Source organism: Numenius arquata, chromosome Z (assembly GCF_964106895.1).
Source record: "Numenius arquata chromosome Z, bNumArq3.hap1.1, whole genome shotgun sequence".
Lineage (NCBI taxonomy): Eukaryota > Metazoa > Chordata > Aves > Charadriiformes > Scolopacidae > Numenius > Numenius arquata.
Genome location: NC_133616.1, coordinates 43,946,660 through 43,968,682, shown reverse-complemented (window position 1 = coordinate 43,968,682; position 22,023 = coordinate 43,946,660). Strand labels below are relative to the sequence as shown.

The 22,023-nt window shown below is 40.9% G+C and overlaps 1 protein-coding gene across 4 annotated transcripts; it reads left to right on the top strand.

Moving 5' to 3' along the window:
* Positions 1–88: 88 nt before the first annotated feature.
* HNRNPK (heterogeneous nuclear ribonucleoprotein K) lies at positions 89–21,900 on the top strand. Of its 4 annotated transcripts, none has more exons than XM_074165661.1 (16): positions 89–218; positions 4,181–4,259; positions 4,362–4,441; positions 5,337–5,434; positions 6,831–6,887; positions 8,393–8,436; positions 9,337–9,409; positions 9,988–10,101; positions 11,071–11,199; positions 11,677–11,984; positions 12,312–12,366; positions 15,979–16,029; positions 19,037–19,058; positions 19,136–19,218; positions 19,690–19,859; positions 20,717–21,900. In XM_074165661.1, the coding sequence occupies exons 3-16, from the start codon at positions 4,393–4,395 to the stop codon at positions 20,745–20,747; spliced, it is 1,284 nt and encodes a 427-aa protein (XP_074021762.1). In that variant the 5' UTR covers positions 89–218; positions 4,181–4,259; positions 4,362–4,392; the 3' UTR covers positions 20,748–21,900. The 4 variants fall into 4 exon arrangements, with proteins under 4 accessions (XP_074021762.1, XP_074021760.1, XP_074021763.1 ...); XM_074165659.1 differs by having other exon boundaries at positions 20,656–21,900; XM_074165662.1 differs by lacking the exon at positions 89–218 and adding an exon at positions 446–529.
* The last annotated feature ends 123 nt before the right edge of the window (positions 21,901–22,023 follow it).

Below are 22,023 nucleotides of genomic sequence, written 5' to 3'. Positions count from 1 at the left end.
GGAGGCACGCGTGGCGCGCGCTTTTAAGCATCGCGAGAGCCCTCACCCTCCGCCTCCTTCACCCCCCCCGCCCCCGACGCCGGGCAGCGCGCAAAAGGCGGGGTTTTCGCCGGCGCCATTTTCTCGTCTCACAACCGAGGTCGCACCAGCTCTCCTTTGCCGATCCATCCCCGCCCCCCGCTGCCTGCGCTGCTCCCACTGCGGCTCCCGCCGGGCAGGTAAACAGACCAACCGGCGGCAGCGCGGCGGTCTGGGGTGGTCAGCGCTGCCCTCCTCCCAGCGGCCGGGCCTGTCTGGCCCTGGCCCTCACGGAAGGCGGGGCGGAGCGGGGGGTGGAGGGGAGCGGGACTGCCCGCCCGTCCCCCCCCAGCCCTGACGAGCAGCGGCCTTACCCAATGGGGCGGCGGGGGGCCCGCGGCGGGGGGAGGCGGAGGGGCCAATCGGCGGGTGGCGCTGGTGGAAGTGCGTGTTGGCGGTGGGGGTGCTCCCCTTTCTCTCCCGTACGCGGCGGGGCCGTCGGCCGGCGCAGGTACGCGCAGCCCGCGGTGGGGTGTAGCCGGGGCCGTCGGCCGCGCCTGGGTGGGGGGACACGACGACAGAGGCCGGGCCGGGCCTTTTTGGGGCTGGCGGAGCTGCCGTCGCGCCCCTCTCGGCGCCGTTGCGTGACACAGCGATGGGGGAGGTCCGCGCCTCCCCTCACCGGGCCTCAATTCCCGGGAGCGCGTCGCCGTGGCTCCCCGGGACTCCCGCGGGACGGTGGTAGGATGGGGTGAGGAGGAGAGCGGAGTGTCGCCGCCTCGGCTGCTGCTGGGGGTAGCCCCTCAGGCAGCAGAGGGCAGTTTGTGGGCCCCAGCGGGCCGTCCCGCCCCGAGGGGAAGGCGAGAACGTAGTCACTGCCGTAGCGGGCGGCCCTGGGCCCGGTGGCCCAGCCAGCGTGGCTCCCAGTGGAGGCCGGCAGCGCTAGCGGGTGCTCTCTAAGGGCAGGGTAGCGGCCGCCGCCTCCTTCCTGCGCCCGCCCTTGGTAACTCTGTGCCTGGGGCGAGTTGTCGGGAATTATGGCGGGAGGAGGGGAGGGCGGTCTCGGCCGCGGCCTGTGCGGAGGCGGCCGCGGGGGGCCCTATTGCAGGGAGAGCGTCTCGGCCCGCCGCCTTCGGGGGCGGTCGCGGCGGCGGAGCCCGTCCCGCTCGGCCGGCTGCGGTGGGTCTCGGGCCGCCGGGCGCCTCCTTTGTGTCTTCCCCGGGCGGAGGGGGTTAAATCTCCCAGCGACCGCGTGGTGGTGGTGGCTTTTCCGCTCCCGGCTCCGCCTAGCAGCAGGCAGGCGCCATTACAGCGGCCGCCATTTCTGCTGGTCCCCTCCGCCTCCGGGGAAGTGAGGCAGGGGCGGCGAGGCTTACACAACGCCGCCGCTCTCCCCTCCCGGAGCCGGCGGGCAGCGGACGGAGGCCGTGCCGGCGGCTGGAGGAGAGGCAGGGAGCGGGGTGGGGAGAGAGATGGACGGGAAGAGGCTCCGCGGGGAGCGGGGCTGAGGCGCCGCGGCGTTCGCCGGCTTTTATATCTGTAGTAGCTGATGCAGCCTCCCGGCTTTCGTGGCCGTTTTATCCTGTCGGTGTTTATAAAAACACGGCATTAGTCAGTTTAATCCCGCGAACTCGGTTTACCCAGCAGAGCGCAGTAACTGAGAACACCTTACGTGCAGGCGGGTAGGGGAGATTTGGCTGGGTGGGTAAATACACGCGACTAGGGGAGACTAAGCCCTGAACAGTACGTAACAGTTCGCTCCCCGCGGCCCCAAAATTCTTGGGGTGGTTGGGAATAGAATAACCGGGGTCCGAAAGAGCTATTTAAACCGTGAAAAAAAATCTGCACAGCATTTTGGCAACGTCTGGCTGAGATTTCGCTGTCATTAAATCTGTGTCCGTTAGCTCACTTTTAAGTGCTGGAAAGACCAGCGTGTGCTGGAAAGGCAGTGCTGCTGTTAGCCTGTACAAGCAGGGCAACAATTACAAATTAACAGCTGGCTGAAAGTTTGTTTAAAAAGTTACATGCACCTCAGTGGTTTTTTTTTTTCCTTCATGGGTACCGGAATGAGTGGCTACCATTTGTTGAGGCAGTGGAAATTAATAAAATACAAGGGAGAATATATGACCGTTTAGCTGTATCATCAGTAGAAATACATTTTTGAAAAGGAAAGGTTGCAAAATTATTCATTTTGTCTAGACTACCAGACTTTGTGTAATGTGAATACTTGCTAGTATTCAAGATGAACTTAACAACAGCAGGTCACAAATAAGATACCTGTTTCAGAAAATCATAGTGAAGTTTGGCTGCTTTTGAGTTATTGGAAGTGGTCAACACGGATTTACCAAGGGTATATCATGCTTGACCAATGTGATAGCCTTCTATGACATTATGGCTGGATGACGGGAGAGCAGCAGATGTCAGCTACCTTGACTTCAGCAAGGCTTTTGACGCTGCCTCCCATAACAACCTCATTAGAAAATTAAGGAAGTGTGGGCTCGATGAGGGGGCAGTGAGGTGGATTGAGAGCTGGCTGTGTGACAGAACTCAGAGGGTTGTAATTAATGGAGCAGGGTCAAGTTGGAGGCCTGTAAGCAGTGGTGTCCCCCAGGGGTCAATACTCAGTCCGGTCTTGTTCAACATATTCATCAATGACCTGGACGAGGGGACAGAGTGTATCCTTAGCAAGTTTGCTGATGATACCAAACTGGGAAGGCTGGCGAACACTCCAGAGGGCTGTGCCACCATCCAGCGTGACCGGAACAGGCTGGAGAGCTGAGCAGAGAAGAAGCTAATGAGGTTCAACAAGGTCAAGTGTAGGGTCCTGCACCTGGGGAGGAAGAACCCCAGGCACCAATATAGGTTAGGGGTGGATCTTCTGGAAAGCACTACTGAGGAGAAGGATCTGGGAGTCCTGGTGGATAGCAAACTTTCCATCAGCCAGCAATGTGCCCTTGTTGCCCAGAGGGCCAATAGAATCCTGGGCTGCACAGGGAAGAGTGTGGCCAGTAGGTCGAGGGAGGTCATTCTCCCCCTCTACTCTGCACTAGTGAGGCCACAACTGGAATACTGCGTCCAGTTCTGGGCTCCTCAGTTTGAGAGACAGGAAACTACTGGAGAGAGTCCAACATCAGGCAACAAAGGTGATTGAGGGATTAGAGCATCTCCCTTATGAGGAAAGGCTGGGAGAGCTGGGACTCTTTACCCTGGCGAAGAGAAGGCTGAGGGGAGACCTTATCTCTGTTTACAAGTACCTAAAGGGTGGGTTGAAGGATGATGGAGCCGGACTCTTTTCAGTGGTTCCCAGCAATAGGACGAGGGGCAATGGGCACAAGCTGGAACATAGGAAGTTCCATTCAAATATGAGGAAAAAACTTCTTGACAGTGAGGGTGGCAGAGCACTGGAACAGGCTGCCCAGGGAGGTGGTGGAGTCCCCTTCTCTGGAGATCTTCAAGACCCGCCTGGATGCAGTCCTGAGTAACGTGCTCTAGGCAATCCTGCTTTAGCAGAGGAGTCGGACTAGATGATCTCTAGAGGTCCCTTCCAACTCTGGCAATTCCGTGATTCTGTGAGGTTCTTGATTGTGTGTGTGCAGATTATATTTAACTACAGAGGGGTGGTATTTTTAAGATATTTTTTCCTAGTGTAGTTTTCCTAGAAGTTTTAACTTGTCTTTTGTTCGTCTATTATAGTTGAGTGGAAGGCATGTTAAAATGCCTACAAGTATGTTGGTAGAGAATTTAGAAAACTAATACTGACAATTACTATAATGGGACTTTTTAAAGTTTAAATTGTTGGTAGCTAAACAGGTTGTTATGTTGTGTCCTTTAAAAAGTAAATCCAAGGCATGTATCTTATAATGTTGAAAATTGGAGCTGAGTCATGTTCACTTGAAATATCAGAACATAATTTTTAGTAAATGTGGTTACTTAAAAATTAGTATGTGCCCCAGAACTATAGTCCAGACAGTAATTGTTTATTACTTGTTTACAGACTTGTCTTTTATCTCATCTTAGTGATGTGTTTGGCCTGGGTATGCTTTCTCTTTCATAAAGAAAAACTTGGCAGCAAAAACTCAGGTCAGACCTCTGGTTTTCAGCTGTAGTGAGAATCTGAGCTGTAAGTGAGCAGAGTCACAACTGATATATGCTGTTTTCATAGGCTCTTGAAGCAATAGGCTGTTGGATTTTGATCCCGCCCAGAATACTTGAGTTTTTCTCCGCAAGGATATATAATTGTGGTAAGTTCTAGAAGCAGGCATTTCTTACTGCTTTTTCCCTTTCACATGATGTACAGTTTGCTTTTTCAGAAAGTATGTACCAGCTTTTTTATTCTTCAACAGGTTTTGCCTGCCCACCTAAGAAACAAAGGCAATGGAGACTGAACAACAGGAAGAGACCTTTACCAACACAGAGACAAATGGTAAATTTTTTAAAGGACTATTTATTTTTAGAAAGAACTCTTGATATTTCAATGTTTTTAAATATTTTGAAATGCTTTAACTGTATCAAGTGTTTGTATCAGCAGTCGTTTTGCATTCTGCATTAAATATTTTCATTTTTAGTTAGACCATGTCATTACACATGCTTTTGAAGCATAAATGTATAATCTTTCTGTTGGCATGTTTTAGGCATGGGAGAAGAAGCTGAAAGTTATGACTAAGGGTTTGAAAATATTTCATAGTTAAGTATTTGGTGCTTGTATGGAGAGTCTGAATGTGTAAGAATATTATTGGTCATATCCCTTAATTGCATTTTATTTATTCCAGTTTTTACATGCAGGAGTATAAATATGTGAAATACCTCTAAACAGCTTCATGAAAAACTTCCTTGGAATAATTGGTGAGGAAGTTAGGGCGTTGGATTCATGCCAGTTTTTTACCGAACAGTATTTGAAGTACTACTTTACTACTATTCCACGAGTATTTTCATGTTGGACAAACTACACTTGAGCTTTTAGCCTGAAAGGTTTTTCTCAATTGTAAATTATACATAAATACAAAGTGGGTGATGCTGCACTGCTTTAAGCAGCATGTCATGAGTTTCTCACTGGCTGTGTGCAACATTCTCACTTAAATCATAGTTCATAGATTTTTTAAATGGATTTTCAGTAGTTAATCGATATGTAAACTGATGAAGTAAAGACCTGTTTCCGTGCTATGGACGCTCACAGTAGGCATCAGTAATTAGCGTTGGGCTAATAGAATAATAGACTAATAATAAGAATACAGAGCATAAATTTGGCGTGTGTTCTATTTTATTATGACTTAGAAAGTTAAATAAATGTTTGTCTTTCCCCCCTATGGACCTTTCTACAGGCAAACGTCCTGCAGAAGATATGGAGGAAGAACAGGCCTTCAAAAGATCTCGGAACACAGATGAGATGGTTGAATTGCGCATCCTGCTTCAGAGCAAAGTATGTTTTTTCGTTTTTACTTGTTTTGCTTATAGAATTGCTCAAGGCAGTGGTGACAAAGTGTGTGTTGGGATATGCGTTTATACAGAATATGTACTTTATTTAATACGAGATGACTTACTAGGAGTAATTTTAAGTGTGTGTGAATGATAGTAAAAGTGTATTGCAATGGAATTACCTTCAGTGGTTCTTTTAAAGGAACAATACAGTTATTTTTAAAAGATGTATTTGCTGTAAAAATAGAGCAGTAGGAATTATAAGGTATGTTTGTATTTGAGTGGAAGGTTGTTATTTTGAGGGGAATGACTGTGTATTAGTCTTTGGAAAGGAAGAAGTTTAGAGAATGAACAGCTAGTGATTGTAAATTAAATACGAGAGGTAAGATGAGAACTTCCTTAGGATTTTAGTAAACTCTCCCAAACAGATCTACTGAACTTGTTCAAACATAACAACAAAAAGAAATGTGGGATTGCAGTGGTTTAGTTAAAAAGTGTAAATGGTTATAGTAAAGTTGCTATGTATGAACTTCCTCTGGTGTTTCCAGTTGTTACAGATGACTTGTACCTTTTCAAGTATCTCAGTCTTTTGCATTGGTATGGGGGAATGTTACATGAACTCTGCATAGCATTTCTGACTAATAGTCAAGTGACATGGGGTACCACGAAACGTGTGGCGTGCTGTTAGCATACTGTATGATTTGTGTAACAAAAGCAATATTTCTGCATGTAATCTGTAAAATAACCTGGTAAAAATACAATTTTGCAATTACTCCTCTTGACTACCTGCTGGTTTATTCCTGTTGATGTTAGAAACTTGAAGTTACTGGCTATTAACATTGACTTTAACCTTTTTCAGACTATACTGCTCTCAGAAGTCAGTTAAGTTACAGAGGTATAAACCAAAATTAGCAAACCAAAATTGGTAGCTTGAAGTTACCAAGAAATGTTTGGTGTGCAAAAGTAGAATTTGCAAATGTAATCCCTTAAAAAAAAAAAAAATCAGAAAAAAACCTGTGATCAAATAAATGAGGGAAATTATTGACCTACTTTACATTCATACAGTATATATGTTTTTGAGTGCTATAGTCTATGAGATTGCTGTAACACAGGCAGAATTGCCTAGAGACTTCCATTTGGAATTTAAATATTAGCTGCAAAACTGAATATCCTTCCCTTTCCTAAGTTCAGTGGTAACAGCTGTTGGTCAGATTTTCCATGGACAAACTATTTCAATTTGTTTCAATTTGATTTGAACCTTTTGAAAGCAGTGCCCGCCTGCCCCTACCCCACTGGCCAACAGGGCAATGCAAAAATAAATTTACCATTCTTAGTCTTGAGTTCAAAAAAATAGTCTGTGCTGTGTTGGCATAATATAACTTCTGAAAACTGTTTTCCAGAATGCTGGAGCAGTGATTGGAAAAGGTGGCAAAAATATTAAGGCACTTCGTACAGACGTGAGTATACATGAGTTTGAACTAATTTAACACCAATTCTTTCAGAGCACTACCTCAAAAGCTTGTTTACCTGCATTTCTAGAAATGGGAGCAATTCAACTCAAGACATCAGTAGTCCAGTTACAAGCCATTTGTAGTGATTGCTAGAGTAGATAACTTAGTTCTTCAATTTCTTTTGAAATTAAACCCCAGCTTGACTCATGTGGGAGGAGAGGTTTATATTAAATCTCTTCACTTTTGAATAGGATTCCACTAAATTACACACTTTAAGTGAGTTAACATCCTAATTAGAAATATTGACAAAGCTTAAACCCCTTAATTGTACCATTTCCCATGTGCGTGAATCAATTGTACTACTACCAAAACCATTGCAGGTGGCTGGCTTAACCCAGTGATAGAGGAATTCTTAAACTTCCTTTAAAAAAGCAAACAAACAAAGTGGTCCATCTGTTCTTTAACAGCTTGCACATAAAGCACAAAAGCATTAAGATTAAGGTTACTTGATTTAAATATGGGTATAGAACAGTAAAGGAACATTCTGTTCTGTTACCTGGAAGCATTCTTAAGTGGTCATGGCTTACTTGCCTACTCACACTTTACAGTGGGTTGACTGTTGTGATTAGACACATGCTCAGCATTAATGTTGTGTATTTATAAAACTTGGCAACGCTTCTTAAATTCCATTTGTTTACACTCCTGCACCTTAACATCAGCTACAATTTCAGCAGTTTTTCTGATCAAGACCGTGTTCAACACAAAATTTGGCAATGCATCACTACAAGTCAGTTCCAACTAAGTTCATAAACTACCGCAACTAGAATTGAGGTTTAAGTTGAAATTGTCAGGAATCATACATATGCTCACTAACTTTGGCAGCTAGTTGTATCTTTTCTTTTAGGGCTTCTTTTTCTTTTTGTGAATTTTGTTTTGTTTTATTTTTTTAAGTGAATCAATACATCACCTAAGTCCAGATAATTTACATTGGTCTGGAAAACTAACTTTCCCAATTTGCCCAACGTTCTAGTAATACCGATCTCGACAGGTTTTGTGTCTACCCTCATGAGCCAGCCTGCTACTGAAACATCATATGCTAAAAGTAAAAAGTAGTTTAGTCAGATCAAGTGACTCATTTTTAAGGTCCATTCTGTTAAGCCACAGTCGGTGTAGCAATCCGTTATTGTATTAGTCTTCAGAACAACTTAAGCTTGTTTCATTAATTGAGAGTAATGAGTATAGTTTGTATTAAATTAAAATTTATTGCTTTTCCCCCTTTTCCCTCTCCTTGTTTTTTTGGCCATATATCTCCGTTGCCCATGTACTGGATCGACTTGCCCCTGCGTTGCCCACCATGACGTTGGCCCATCCGCCCCTGAACGCCCATGTGAAAACCCTGGTTGGCTATGCCCAAAAATGTGCTCGTTGCCAAACGGGTACCATACTTGACAACTTCCGATTGAATACCCATGCCCAATGCCAACATCCACGAACGCCAATGACCAATGCAGTACAATGCCAGTGTTTCAGTCCCAGACAGCAGTGGCCCCGAGCGGTATGTCCCAACAGTTTATGCCTCACTGCCTGATTAGAAAGAGAGAAATGTATTTTATTACCTGCCTTTGATATGATTAAATAGTATCCCCTTATAGACGGTGTATTGTTTTTTTTTTCAAGTTTTCTGTCTTATTTTCCCCATTAAGTCTTTTTGTCACTGAACTTTTACGTGAGTTGCCCACCCAAACAATCCACTAATTTTATTTCAATGGAAGGAGCACAGCTTCAAGTGTTGCATATTTGCTGCATTGTAAATCAAATTGTTTCAAAATAGTCTCTCGCTCTGTCTTTGTGGCCCACCTTGCTCCCTTCAACATTGCCTGTTCATAATTATTTCTGATGAAATGCTAACTCTGGTTCACTTTCCTTCACTTCTCATTTGTTTTGTCTTTTTTTTGTCTTGCATTTGTATTTGTTTTCTTGGAGAGCCCATTAGTAATCTGATTTCTAACTGGTCTCATAACCTTACTCCAGATACAGTGTTCACCACTTGCATATCCCCACTTTTTCTATGAGAAGGTGTGCCGGTTTTACCAATATAATAGCGAGGGTTTCCTAAATTAGTGGTGGCGGGGAACATGAATATTCACTTCTACTTTCAGTTCTGCGTCAATTTCTTGCCCACTTAATCTGAGCCCTTCCAAAAGCCCATTCTGTCTTTCTTTCTCTCTCTCTGCAAGACCTACCTAATCTTAAATTTATCATGCATATATATTGGGCATAAACAAAGATGCATGTGTTGTAAATTGAGCAAACAGGTTTACTTTAAATGGGGAATAATAATTGTAAGCTCTTCTGTCTAATAAATCTTGCTAGAATTTTGTGTATGATGATGAAAAAAATTTACTTTTTTCTTTTCCACCTTCTCCATATTGTCTGGCATCATGGCTTCCAACAGCATCTTGAGTATAAGTGCGGATATAGAGACAATTGGAGAAATCTTGAAGAAGATTATCCCTACTTTAGAAGAGGTATGTCTCTTAGTGTTTGTTTCTTCTTAGAGGTAAAAAATTAGCTTTTGAGACAAGATGGTTCTATGTGATTTGCTGCTTTTTGAATATAGTAAATTAGAACATAAAGAACAAAATCCTTTTAAAGAAGGGTTATGGCTGTCAAACTACATGTTGGCATTTTTTGGGTAGAGGACAAAGTCACTGTTTATTAAATGAATGTTTCAGACAGCCTCACCCCTTTCAAAATACTTGCCTTCAGACTTCTTTCATCCTGGTTTGAAGTAGTTGTATTGTAACTTGTATCCTGCATTGGCTTTGTCAGTAAGAATGTTGCACTGTTTGATATCTTCTTGCATCTTTGTAGAAAGTTGTGGAATGTAATGTCATAAATGGAAAACTGATTTTACATCAGTTCATGTTGAGAGTGAGGTGCTTAAGTAGTTCCGATCCTATCAAAGGAAATACAGGACTACAATTCAGCAATAAATCAAGTCATGCCGTTGTGTTTGGAGAAAAAACTTGCCAAACCCCCAAATATTTTTAAAATTTATGTGACTAATATTTTATTCTTTTCCTTATATGTATCCTTCTTACAGTATCAACACTACAAAGGCAGCGACTTCGACTGCGAATTAAGACTTCTCATTCACCAAAGTTTGGCAGGAGGAATTATTGGTGTCAAGGGTGCTAAAATTAAAGAACTCAGAGAGGTACTTGTTTTTTGTTCTTACAAGATTTGGGTTTTGTTCAATAAAGAACTTAGTGTTTGTGTTCATAAGGGGTAAGTGTAAGTATCTTACGTGCAGTAATTCCTCCAGGACATACTGCATACATGATTTTGATGTTGAGATAGATCTGTGAGTTGCAACTTTCTTGCAAACCATCAGAAGTAAAGTCAAGAATTTTTTATTTTTTTTTTAAATTAAAATGGCATTCATCACTCCTTCTGGAATGAACTGCTGCATAGTCTAGATTTAGTTATGTGGTTGGACATGCAAAATGGCTTAGGGTGAATGCATGTCCACAAACTCTAATGATGATAATTCAATAGATGTCTGAGTTTTAACAGTGAAAGGACTTAATTTTTATATATTTTTTTAATTCTACCTCCTGGAAGACCACTGTTTTCTTTCAGTGAAGGAATGAGATTTAAAAAAGCTGATTGTCTCTATGAACTTAAAACACCTCTGTTTTCTGTCCTTTCTTGGCATTGTGTCAGAGGCAATTTCAGGTTAGTTCAGGTATAAGCTGATACCTGTTTGCATGGGTTGAGAAAGGCAAGATAATTAGGCATAATCCTAGCAACATCACTGTCTTTCATCCAAAGGATGTTTTCTTGATATATGAAGGTTAATACAACCTGTAAGGTCACAATGTATATGTGGTCCTTTTGCTAGTATTTGAATAAATGATGGTGTAGGTGGGCCATAAGTAAAAGAGGAGAAAATTGAACTTTTTTCCTCTTGATACAAAACTATGTCAGCACAGATCTTATTTTTAAAAAAAGTAACCCTAAAATTACATTTGTTGTGAGAACTCGGAAGCAATCATGCATTTAAAGTGGCTGATAATTTAATTGTCTTTTGAATTGTTTCTTTAAAAATGTTTTAATGGGATTATCAGGTTTTTTACAGTCCTTATATTAGACAATCTTGGATTTATTTTTTTTTCTTCAACAGAACACTCAGACCACCATTAAGCTATTCCAAGAGTGTTGTCCTCATTCTACTGACAGAGTGGTCCTTATTGGTGGAAAACCTGATAGAGTCGTTGAATGTATCAAGATTATCTTGGATCTTATCTCTGAGGTAACATTTATTAAATTTATTTTATTCTTTCATTGGCATTCCTGAATGTTAGGGATCATTTAAAAATGGTATCTTTTCTGTTTTGAATTCAGTACCTCCTGCTTTCCAAGTAGCAAAGTGATTGTTACCACCTTTTGAAACTGTTTGCGTTTTTTGGAATTGGAGTGCATGTTACTGGGGGGGAGGGAAGCAATTTTTGATACTACTGTGTCATTATTCGTGCTCTGCATATCACTGAGATGCAAAAATTGAAGAGGAAGGGAGACAAAACTTATTTGCTGCTGCTATGTAACAGCAGTTTCTATCATTAAGTTCACAGGAAAGACATCACCATCTCCTCCTTTCTTACCAGCATTGTGAAATCAAGAACATGTTCCAAGTGCATAAATTCATATTTATGCATTTAATGTATTAATTTAAGTATGCCAATTGTAATAGTTCTAATTGCGTTGGGGGGGATTGTTTTTTGTGTTTCAGTCTCCAATTAAAGGACGGGCCCAGCCTTACGATCCCAATTTCTACGATGAAACATATGACTATGGTGGCTTCACAATGATGTTTGATGATAGAAGGGGACGTCCAGTAGGCTTTCCGATGCGTGGAAGAGGAGGTTTTGATCGAATGCCGCCTGGTCGTGGTGGACGACCTATGCCTCCATCAAGAAGAGATTATGATGATATGAGTCCTCGCAGAGGACCTCCACCACCTCCACCAGGTCGTGGTGGTAGAGGTGGCAGCAGAGCTCGTAATCTTCCTCTTCCTCCTCCACCACCTCCTCGTGGCGGGTGAGTTGTTGCATAAATGTATTATACAAAATTCAAGTTGTGTACAATCTCCTGAATCATGTTCATCATGTTGGTAACAGTTATTAGTGAGTGTATATTAGACCAAAATATTTTGAAAAGTACTGGAATTTAATTATTTGCTGCACTGTAGTAATCTACCAGGACTATAGACAGTAGTTTTGAAACTCTTCTGTTAATTCAGTACTTAGGTAGAGTAGTTTGAAATTAGGTTGTGTGTGAACCATGAATGTGAATATTTAAATTGGAACAGATGAACTAGTTTATAATGCAATTAATGTGCTGCTGTTTTTTTTTTTTTCATTTTAGTGATCTTATGTCCTATGACCGAAGGGGCAGACCGGGAGACCGTTATGATGGCATGGTATGAGTTTAAAATTTGCCTTGTTCTGTTTTGTAGCACAGTTAGCGTGCTGATTGTCTGAATACACTGTTGCTGAACACATGCACTTAAGTGTGGGAAATGCATGGTTCTTTCTGTACAGATGGTCCTTCCCGTGTAGGAATGTTTGGGGTCTAAGTGGTAACTGAGACATGATCTCTTTTTTCTTTCCTCCTTGCCATCAAAATAGATACAGAAAGTTTGACTGTACTCCACCCTGTACGTTTTCTTGCACTGACTGTCTTTTAGATTTATTTTTTTTTTAAATGAGGGTGACAGAAGTAGGAATTGGTAGGCTATTGAGGCACAAAACATCAGAACAACCTTCTCTGAAGTTCTTTGATTCATACAAGCGTTCTTAACACTAATGTTGAAGAACCAAAGTATAGATAGAATGATACAGATTATAGAATAGCATCTATGAGGAGCTCTAGCTTATCTGAAAAGTGATTGCTGTTTTGAATCAATTCTTGGTTATTTGCTGGTTTCGCTGTGTGCAGAAGATACACTTCATTACGAATGTTTTGGAGCTAGAGCCACCACTAAGTTGAATCCTAAGTTAAATTAGGTACAATAACCATATTAATGCTAATACGTAATGCTGAGGAAAAAAACATTTCATAGTATATAGAAGTTCAAAAATGGGCTTAAAGATAGTCTTCCATGTTCAACTCCGAAATGCAACTTTCCAGCAGTCATTTGCTGTTGCACTAGATTCCTCTTTCCTGGGAGGAGAAATCATATGTGTCTGGGAGGTAGATCTCAATAGTAACAATCTTCTTTTCTCCTCTGGCTTTGGTTGGCACCTTCTTTAAAATGAGAGGTGAGACAAGATTATTTTTTTTTTCTTTTAAATGAATGAAAGAGAAAGGAGAGGAGAGGGGCTATAAAATGGGCTACTTAAATGGGCTCTACACATTTCCTCCTTCTTGGGAGTAGGAGTTACTGGAAGTACATATTACAAGAATGTCACATGCTTACTAGAAATATTAAAAGGAAAGATCTGCACACAGTTACAAAAAAAAGTGTTACCCATGCTACTCTACATGTTAAGAAACTAGAATAATTGAGTAGTACATGTCCAGGATTACTTTATTTGTATTTACATGTTTTCAAAGCTCAGTTTTTGTGTTTGCGGCTAATAAAGCCAGTGCTGGAGCGTATGAACTGAGCAGCGTGCCCTTCTTTGGGTATCTGGTTGAACACAGTCTTACTTAGCTTGACTCTTGAGCAGTAGTGTGTTCTATTTTTATTACATTCCAGCTAGAATAGAAGATCCTTTTTGACTTCTCTTTAGCCTGACTTTTGTCAGGTTGATCTTTGTTTTCTTGACATGAGTTTCTACAAGTAAGTGGAGTCATCTCTGTTCATTTTTTTTTTTGTTTGTTTCAAAAAGCAATTTTATTTCCTCTTCACAGTGAAGCTGTTCATCTCATGGCTTTGGCTCCTTTATGATCAAGTACGATAGCCTGTTTAAAGTCAGGACTGCTTCCCAACAAAGACTGTATTTAATTTCTAGTTTTAATAAACCATAATCCTAGTATGCTAAATTGTGTAAGCAGATAGGAAGCCTTCACATGGACTGTGAGGCTGGAGCTGGAAGTGTCATGCCAGAAATGTAAGGTCTTCCTATGCTACCCTTAGTTTCATATAGAAACCATTCTCTATCAAAACACTTAAACTAGAGTAAACCAACGCCATTGTGGTTGGTGCAATAAAAGGCACAAATAGATGCTTTTCCTGGATAAACATCTCAAAAATCATGGAAATGTTGAATGTATAGAATTTTTTTTTTGGCCAGTTCTCTTTTCCACCAAAGGCAGAAAGATTGAGTAGTTCAAGACCTTTAAAACTAAATGCTGAACTGTGAATTTTCTGGAATTCCAGAGTTATGACAGTATTGACAGCCTTGTAAATACTGAGATGAGAATAATTCATTTTGATTTTAAAAGATAGGTTAATTCCCCTTGCCCAGGCAGAGTCACCTACTTAAGAAAATGCTTGTCTGTTAGGCTGGCTTACAGTTGCAGTTTAATTATGCACTGCCGTTGAAATAGTTCATTTGGTTTATAATCTCTGTTCTGAAGCTTTATGCTGAAGGACAGACTTGTGTTGTTTCTCTGTTAACAGAGCTATATATTTCAGTGCGTAGTACTTCAGATCAAATGTCTGTCGACCATAAGGGCTATTCTGACAGTTGAAAAAGGCTGAATGTATTTCCAGTATTTCTTTAAGGCCCTCATCCTCAGGTATCTTTCAGGTGCATAAATGCACAAAGATACTAGCGGGAGGGGTGGAACATGAAGTGGGCAAGCATATGAAGTCATTCTATCCCCTCACCTTTTTTTTTAATTAACTGATTATGTACTAAAATTTTCTAAGTACTGAACATTTTAAAATCTGAGTTAATAGAGACTTAAATCAGAATGTCTCCTTCTAAGTTAATTGTCTCTTCACAGACTTCTGTGCCTTCAGACTTCTGATGTGCTTTTGATCCTTTAAATGCTTCCTAATTCTTCATCTCTTTTTTAAATCTATATATGTATGTGTACATACACGTGTCTTGACATACAAACACTTGAATAAAGGCACGTACACTTTAAAAGAATACAAAATGTTCTTCATGTTTAAGAGATGCGACATTAACAAGCATGTAAAAAGTCAGTAAAGGAAGAATATATGACAGCCCTTCTATTTATCAATGCAGATGCTGGAAGAAAGTAACAGTTCCATTCTCCTAGATCACTCTGTTAAAAAAAAAACAGAAAATTTATGATGAAAGAATTTGGTGTCAGTTAGGACTGCATGCATTTTCTTTCATTGGATCTACAAGTTAAGCTCCTTGCCTCGTCCAACCAGTGTGTCATCTGGTTTCAATTCTAGTACGAGTAGTCCCTACCACAAATGAGTCTGCAGAGTAGAATATTCTGTTACGTGTGTTAAGACATCCTGTTTGAGAAGCTGGTTTTAGAGTGCACAAATGGACATCAATTGGTAAAACTAGAATTCTGGAAGAAAGAAATCCTAGATTAGAAATTTAATTATGTTTTTAAAATGTGATATATAGTTAGGCAGCAGCAGATTGTTAGTCTTGTTACTGGCTATATGAGGTATATGGAAATGAATGAACATGAGAAGCAGTATCTTTCCTGTTTGACCTGCTGTTGGCATGGAGATAATTGCTGACAGTTACTTGTTTCAATCTTACTAAACCTTCATTTTCTAACACGTGGCAGAAATAAAAGATTTTGATAGGTAATAGCACTTGAAGGTGTTCTAAAAGAAAAAAAAAGTTTGCTCAACCTTTGCTCTGCCATTAGCTGCCTGACGTTTGTTAGAGGAAAAATATGTCTGTACCACAGAAAGAGGGGAAGAAGTGAGTGACCACATAGAGTTCCCTCAAAGTGAAATTAAAAGGGAGTGAGTCCTGAAAGTGGTCTTAAATCACATACTTTTAAGTCTTTGTTGTAGTATAAATGTTTCTCTGTACCAGTATGTACTGTATTTGCTTGACAAGTTACCTCTAAGTCTGCATGATGTGGACTTAATTTAGTTTTCTTTCCTCTTTTCCTCCTATTATATTGTGTCTGGAAGATGATGCAGTGTCACGTGGATGCCTGTGATGACATGCAGCCACCAGAGCTGGTGAGTGTGTTCAGCCTTTTTTTTAAAACTGCTTTATTGAATAGGTTAAGTGGTAACAGGAATTTCTTGATCCTCAGCGTAGTCAGTGGAAACTTGCACCTATTGAAAATCATAAATTTGTCCTTCTGACTCAGAGTGCATTGGCAGTTGATCCTAACAGTGTGTCCTGTGCAGACAGGTAATGTGAATAGAAGTGTGGGAGTACGCAGCAAAAGAGAGGAGCTTCTCTGTACCTCTTTTTGCCTCTCTTAACACCCCATTTTCATGTTGTAAATGGTAACTTTCTCCATAACTGCACTGCAGATGCATACATCTAGGATATATATTCTGTATTAACTTCATAATGTTGTGTTTTCCTGTATTTCAGACTGCAAATATTGACAGTAGCGTCTTACATTTGTGGATAAACTATTACACTTATCAATGTATTTGGAAATATACCATTTGATCAGATAGGTTTTGAGAAGGGAAATTACGGGGTTTGTCAGGTGTTCATGGTCTCTAGAAGATGACAAAGTGCTGCCAAATATTAAATGTGAGTTCTTAGCTTACATGAACATGGCAAATGTAATTGCTTAACTCATCTGCTGTCAAGTTCATTTGCTGTCATGTAGTCTGGGGAGGCAGAAATGATGATGGAAAGGATTGATTGTTTCTTAAAACAGATTGGCCCAAAAAGGGATCCTGTGGCAAGTATCAACGGAATATGTCTCTGTTTATGCTGCTGCGATCAGCCTCTAAATTAAGTCTTAGGCAGAGTCCTTCATTCTCTTGTATACTGGACTCCGCTACAGTCTCTGTTACATTGCATTACAATCTGTATTGCTGAGTAATGTAACTACACAGTCTAGGTTGCTTAGGGACAGAGGATAAGCTTAGCTCTTTGGTCTGAGCAGCTTCCATGTTGATCTTCTGAAAAGGTAGCAGGTAAATAGTATTTTGGAAAAAGTTGTTGCATTACAGCTTCTGCAACCAAGTAGTTGTGGATAGTTGAACTTGGTTGGCTGTCATGTGCCCACTCAGCTGCTCTCTCACTCCCCCTCCTCAGCAGGATGAGGGGAGAAAGTAAGATGGAAAACCTTGTGGCTCAAGGCAAAGATAGGGAGATTACTTACCAATTACCATCGTGGGCAAAGTAGAGTTGACTTGGGGAATATCAACTTTAAAAATAGAGCAGCATGGTGAGAAACAAAAAGGAAAACTAAAACCACCTTTCCCTGCCCCTTTACTTCTTCCCAGGCTCAACTTCTCTCCTTCATTTCCTACTCTTCTCCTTCCTCTGACATGAGTGGTACAGGGTGGATGGGGAATGGCAAGTTGCAGTCAGTTCATCACACTTTGTCTCTGTTCCTTCCTCCTCACATTGTTCCCCTGCTCTGGAGTGAGATCCTCACTCTCCGGAGTGGGATACATTTGTTTGCAATTTGCTCTATTATGGGTGATTTCAGTAGACTGCAGTTCTTCAAGAACTGCTCCAGCCTGTGTCATCTTCATGGGGTACAGTCCTTCAGGAACAGATTGCTCCAGTGTGGGTCCGCTGTGGGCCACAGGTCACAGAGTCACAGAATGATATGGGGTCGGAAGGGACTTCTGGAGATCATCTAGTACACCCACCCCCCCGCCAAACCAGGTCCACTTAGAGCAGGTTGCACAGGAACATGTGCAGGCGGGTTTTGAATGCCTCCAGAGACAGAGACTCCACCGCCTCTCTGAGCAGCCTGTTCCAGTGCTCTGACACCCTCAAAGTGAAGAGGTTCCTCCTCATGTTTGGATGGAACTTCTTATGTTCAAGTTTGTGTCCGTTATTTCTTGTCCTGTCACGGGGCACCACTGAAAAAAGACTGGCCCCATGGCAGGTGCACCTGCATGGGCTCTCCATAGGCTGCAGCTTCCCTCAGGGCATGTCTGCCTGCTCCCAGCATAGGACCCTTCATGGGCTGCAGTGTGGCTATCTGCTCCAGCATGGTTCTTTCCGTGGGCTGCAGGAGAATCTCTGTTCCAGTGCCTGGAGCGTGTCTTCCCCCTCCTTCACTGTCGTGTCTGCAGGGTTATTTCTCTCACTTCTTTTGCCTTCAGTCATCTCTCAAAACTGGTGCACGCTGGGTTTTTTCAACCCTTTCTTAAACGTTACCACAGAGGTGCCACCAGCTTTGCTGATGGCCTCAGCTTTAGGCAGTGATGAGTCCATTCTGGTGACCCCTTGCCTCTTTTTACAGAGGCCACCCCAGCAGCCTCCCAGAAGTTGAATTCTGGAGAACTCTGCATATTTATTCTCTGCTTCTGTAGGAAAGTATAAAAACTGGGTCTTTTGAACCTAGAAGGCATTAGATGAAATAAGACATCTGGTGTCAAATACTGGTCTACACATCATAAAAAATAAAAAGAGGCCAGGAGTGCCTGTTTTAGCAGAACAGAAGTAACTCATGTCATGATTGTATGCTCTAAGATACAAAGGATTGTAGCGTAGTCTGAATCAAGAGACAAATTATAGAGCCATTCTTAAAAGCTTTGTTTTTTGTCTTGAAGAAATAGATGAAGTAGGAGGATTGACAGTCACTAGGTAAACTTCTTGTCCCAAAACTGGAGACTTGCATCTCTCTTGAGCTGTATTGGTAGCATTAATAAGGCTGTACTCTGAATGCTATTTAGTCCAAGGGTCAGGAGTAGGTCAGCATTCAGAGCTGTCTACCAGCAGCTGAAGTAGTGAAGCTGCTTGGTAAACAGGTATCGCTGGATCCTTTATGTCATTTTATGCCTTACTTGTGGAGGTTTTGACAGGGCAGGATAAGAGGTTACTGAGATTTCGCCTGCCCACCACTTCTGTTTCTGGTCTGCCCTTTTTGCCTCAGTAAGCCTTTGGTGGCACAACGTTGTATTTATGGTAAGGTTGGGGGTTGTGATTTTTGCATAAAATAGGCTCAAAGTTAACAATATGGTACTTAAGATGAAAATATGTTAATGAAACCTGGCTTTTCACTATTTAAGATTTTTTCTCTTTCTCTTACAGTTTGAGGGTGGCTCTGGATATGGTAAGTGTTTATATAGAACCTTTACATATATTTCATTGTGTAGTTATTAAAGGGCTTGATGCATACGTTTAAATCAGACTATTCTTACGCAGGGGGGCGTGGTTCATATGGAGATCTTGGTGGACCCATCATCACAACACAAGTAACAATTCCCAAAGATGTAAGTGAAGTTGACTTGCTTTCAACTTGTGTTTTCTCTTAAAAAAAAAAAAAAAAAAGTCACAGCCTTTTCTCAGATTATCTAATTAAATCAGAAGTATTGAGAGTGCTCGATAAGTACTTCTAATATAAAACAAGTGTTTCTAAACCAGAAGTCTACTCTTTGAGTGTTTGTTTTGTGTCTTCGCTGTAGAGACACACTAAATGATTTTACTAATTTTTAATATTCAGTAATAGAGATGGTCTGTGTAACTTGTTTTTTGCAAATAAACGACTGGTTCTGCCAGTTTTGTCCCACCTGTGTTTATACAGTTAATATTGCAGGGATGTTTTGAGGCTGTAAAGAAGTAAGCTTCCATTGCAACTCTTAAAACTAAACTTACGGAAGCTACTCAAACACTGCTGTGATTTTCATAACTGTTTTTAGAGGGAAAGTTGTATCAGGAAATTAATACTTTGCTTTCTCCCCCAGTTGGCAGGATCTATTATTGGAAAGGGAGGCCAGAGAATCAAACAAATACGTCATGAGTCGGGAGCTTCGATCAAAATTGATGAACCATTAGAAGGCTCAGAAGATCGGATAATAACTATTACGGGAACACAGGACCAGATACAAAATGCACAGTATTTACTGCAGAACAGGCAAGTTAAAGTTTAATGTTGTCCTTTCTGTCAATTTTAAACCAACTGACACGTACATTCTAAAGCTGCTCTTCTCTGTGATACAGTTTTTAGAAGGCAGGATTTAAGTAACTATTTGAACCTAACTTCTCCAGTGGTAGTTCTGCCTTGATTCTCTTCTGTTCTCCATTCTAATTAAAATGAAGACACCCTCAAAACTAATCTTGCTGGAAGACGCCTTAACCAAGCTGTCCTCTCATTTCTCTGGTGAAAACTGCTGCAAAAAAACCTACTTGTAATAAATTATATAGAGCCTGTAGAAAATATAGAAGATTTCAGTGGATGTTGGTCTAGTTCTGTGTGGAAGACTAGTGATTTTGTTGTTTTTAGATAACTAAATTGACAACAAATCACAGTCTGCCATATGGCACAGACCATGCCTCTACAGGACAAGTTGAAATCGATTTGGTGCTGTTATGCAGCATTTCACACCTTGCTGGCATTAACTTTGTCTTTTCTGCCAAATATTAACAGCTTCAGATTTAATTTGCTTAGTTTTGCTTTATTAACGTGTTGGCTGTCATAGCAGATTTTAATGTTTTAACTTGAATGTTTGGCTTCAGATTACTAATATTTACGTATGCCTAAAATACATTAATATACCCATAATTATTAGCCATTAATATTTTAAAATTATTTATTTTTAAATATATTGAGAATTTGTAATTTAATCTGCTCTAAGAATGTCATTGTGAATGTTGATGCAAGATGTATGGTCCATCATTCTAATACATGCTTTTTTCTTTTTCTTTTATAGTGTGAAGCAGTATGCAGATGTTGAAGGATTCTAATGCAAGATTATTTTTTCTTTTTTATAGTGTGAAGCAGTATTCTGGAAAGTTTTTCTAAGACTAGTGAAGAACTGAAGGAGTCCTGCACCCTTTTTTTTTTTATCTGCTTCTGTTTAAAAAGCCAACATTCCTCTGCTTCATAGGTGTTCTGCATTTGAGGTGTAGTGGAATCTTTGCTGTCCACCAGATGTAATGTTTTTAGTTCCTTACAAATACGTGGGGGGGAGGGAGAGGGCGCACGAGACTAACATTGAAGTTTTGAAGCAGCAGCAGAGAGAGTGAATTCTATTTTTGTTCATTGTTGGTGGTAAATTGTAAAGTTTTTCTGTAATTGTTGTGAACACCCTGCTTTCATGTACACTGTATTTTTATTTTTTTTTTTAAGGGGAGAGAATATTGGTAGTCCACATGTCCCTGGCATCCTTTGAGAGCAGTGTGCAGAATGTAATGCTCTTTTGTAAGAAACAGTTTATGATTTTTAAATAAATTTAGTGAACCTGTTCTTGGTGGTCATTTTTCTTCAGGTATACATAAGGTGGTAGTATCTGGAATGGATATATTTTCCTTTTTTTTTTTTTTTTCCCACATAAATGAAAGTTGCTGTTAAGCTTGCTCTTCTGCTTCTTTGATATAGATGGAGTTATGTGGGTTTTTTCAACAAATTAAAGACACTGTGTGAAAACAAGGACTCTGCTTTGCTGTTCGGGGAAAAACTGCAAAAATATTCATGCAAATGCTGTGTAAAACCTGACATTTTTGCAAGTGTTTGGCCCTCTTTGCAGTACTTATATATATTGGTGACAGTATATAAATAAAATATTTAAAAACCTTGTGATGTCACTGAGTAAACAGTGGTAAAGTACACCTGGTTATAGACAGCTTGCTTCATGCAGATAACACTGTTAGACATGACAGTTGCTGTACCATTACTGAATGAAATAATAGTTGTTTTCTGAGCTTTCATTTGTATAAGATAGGAACTCTTATAAATTGGCAAATTGACGGTATCTAACTCTGTAACTTGTTTTTCATTGTATGCAAAACTTAAACTTCGTTTGGTTTCCTTGTTGTATGTTGAATTCCATAGGAATTATTTGTGAGAAATTAAAAAATATAAAGCCTCTGGATATCTCCTGTAATACGTCGGCATTTGTATTTATAGTTTACAAGTTTTAATTTCACTTCCTGAATAAAAACAGATTTAAAAATGCACAAGCGTGGCTCTGTACGCGTGGGCCTGACGGGTCCGGACTCGACGTGGGTTGGAGTGGGTTGGTTTTTTCCCCTCGCGTGGGTGAAAACTTCACTTCGCCTTTCTTTAATGCCACGGGGCG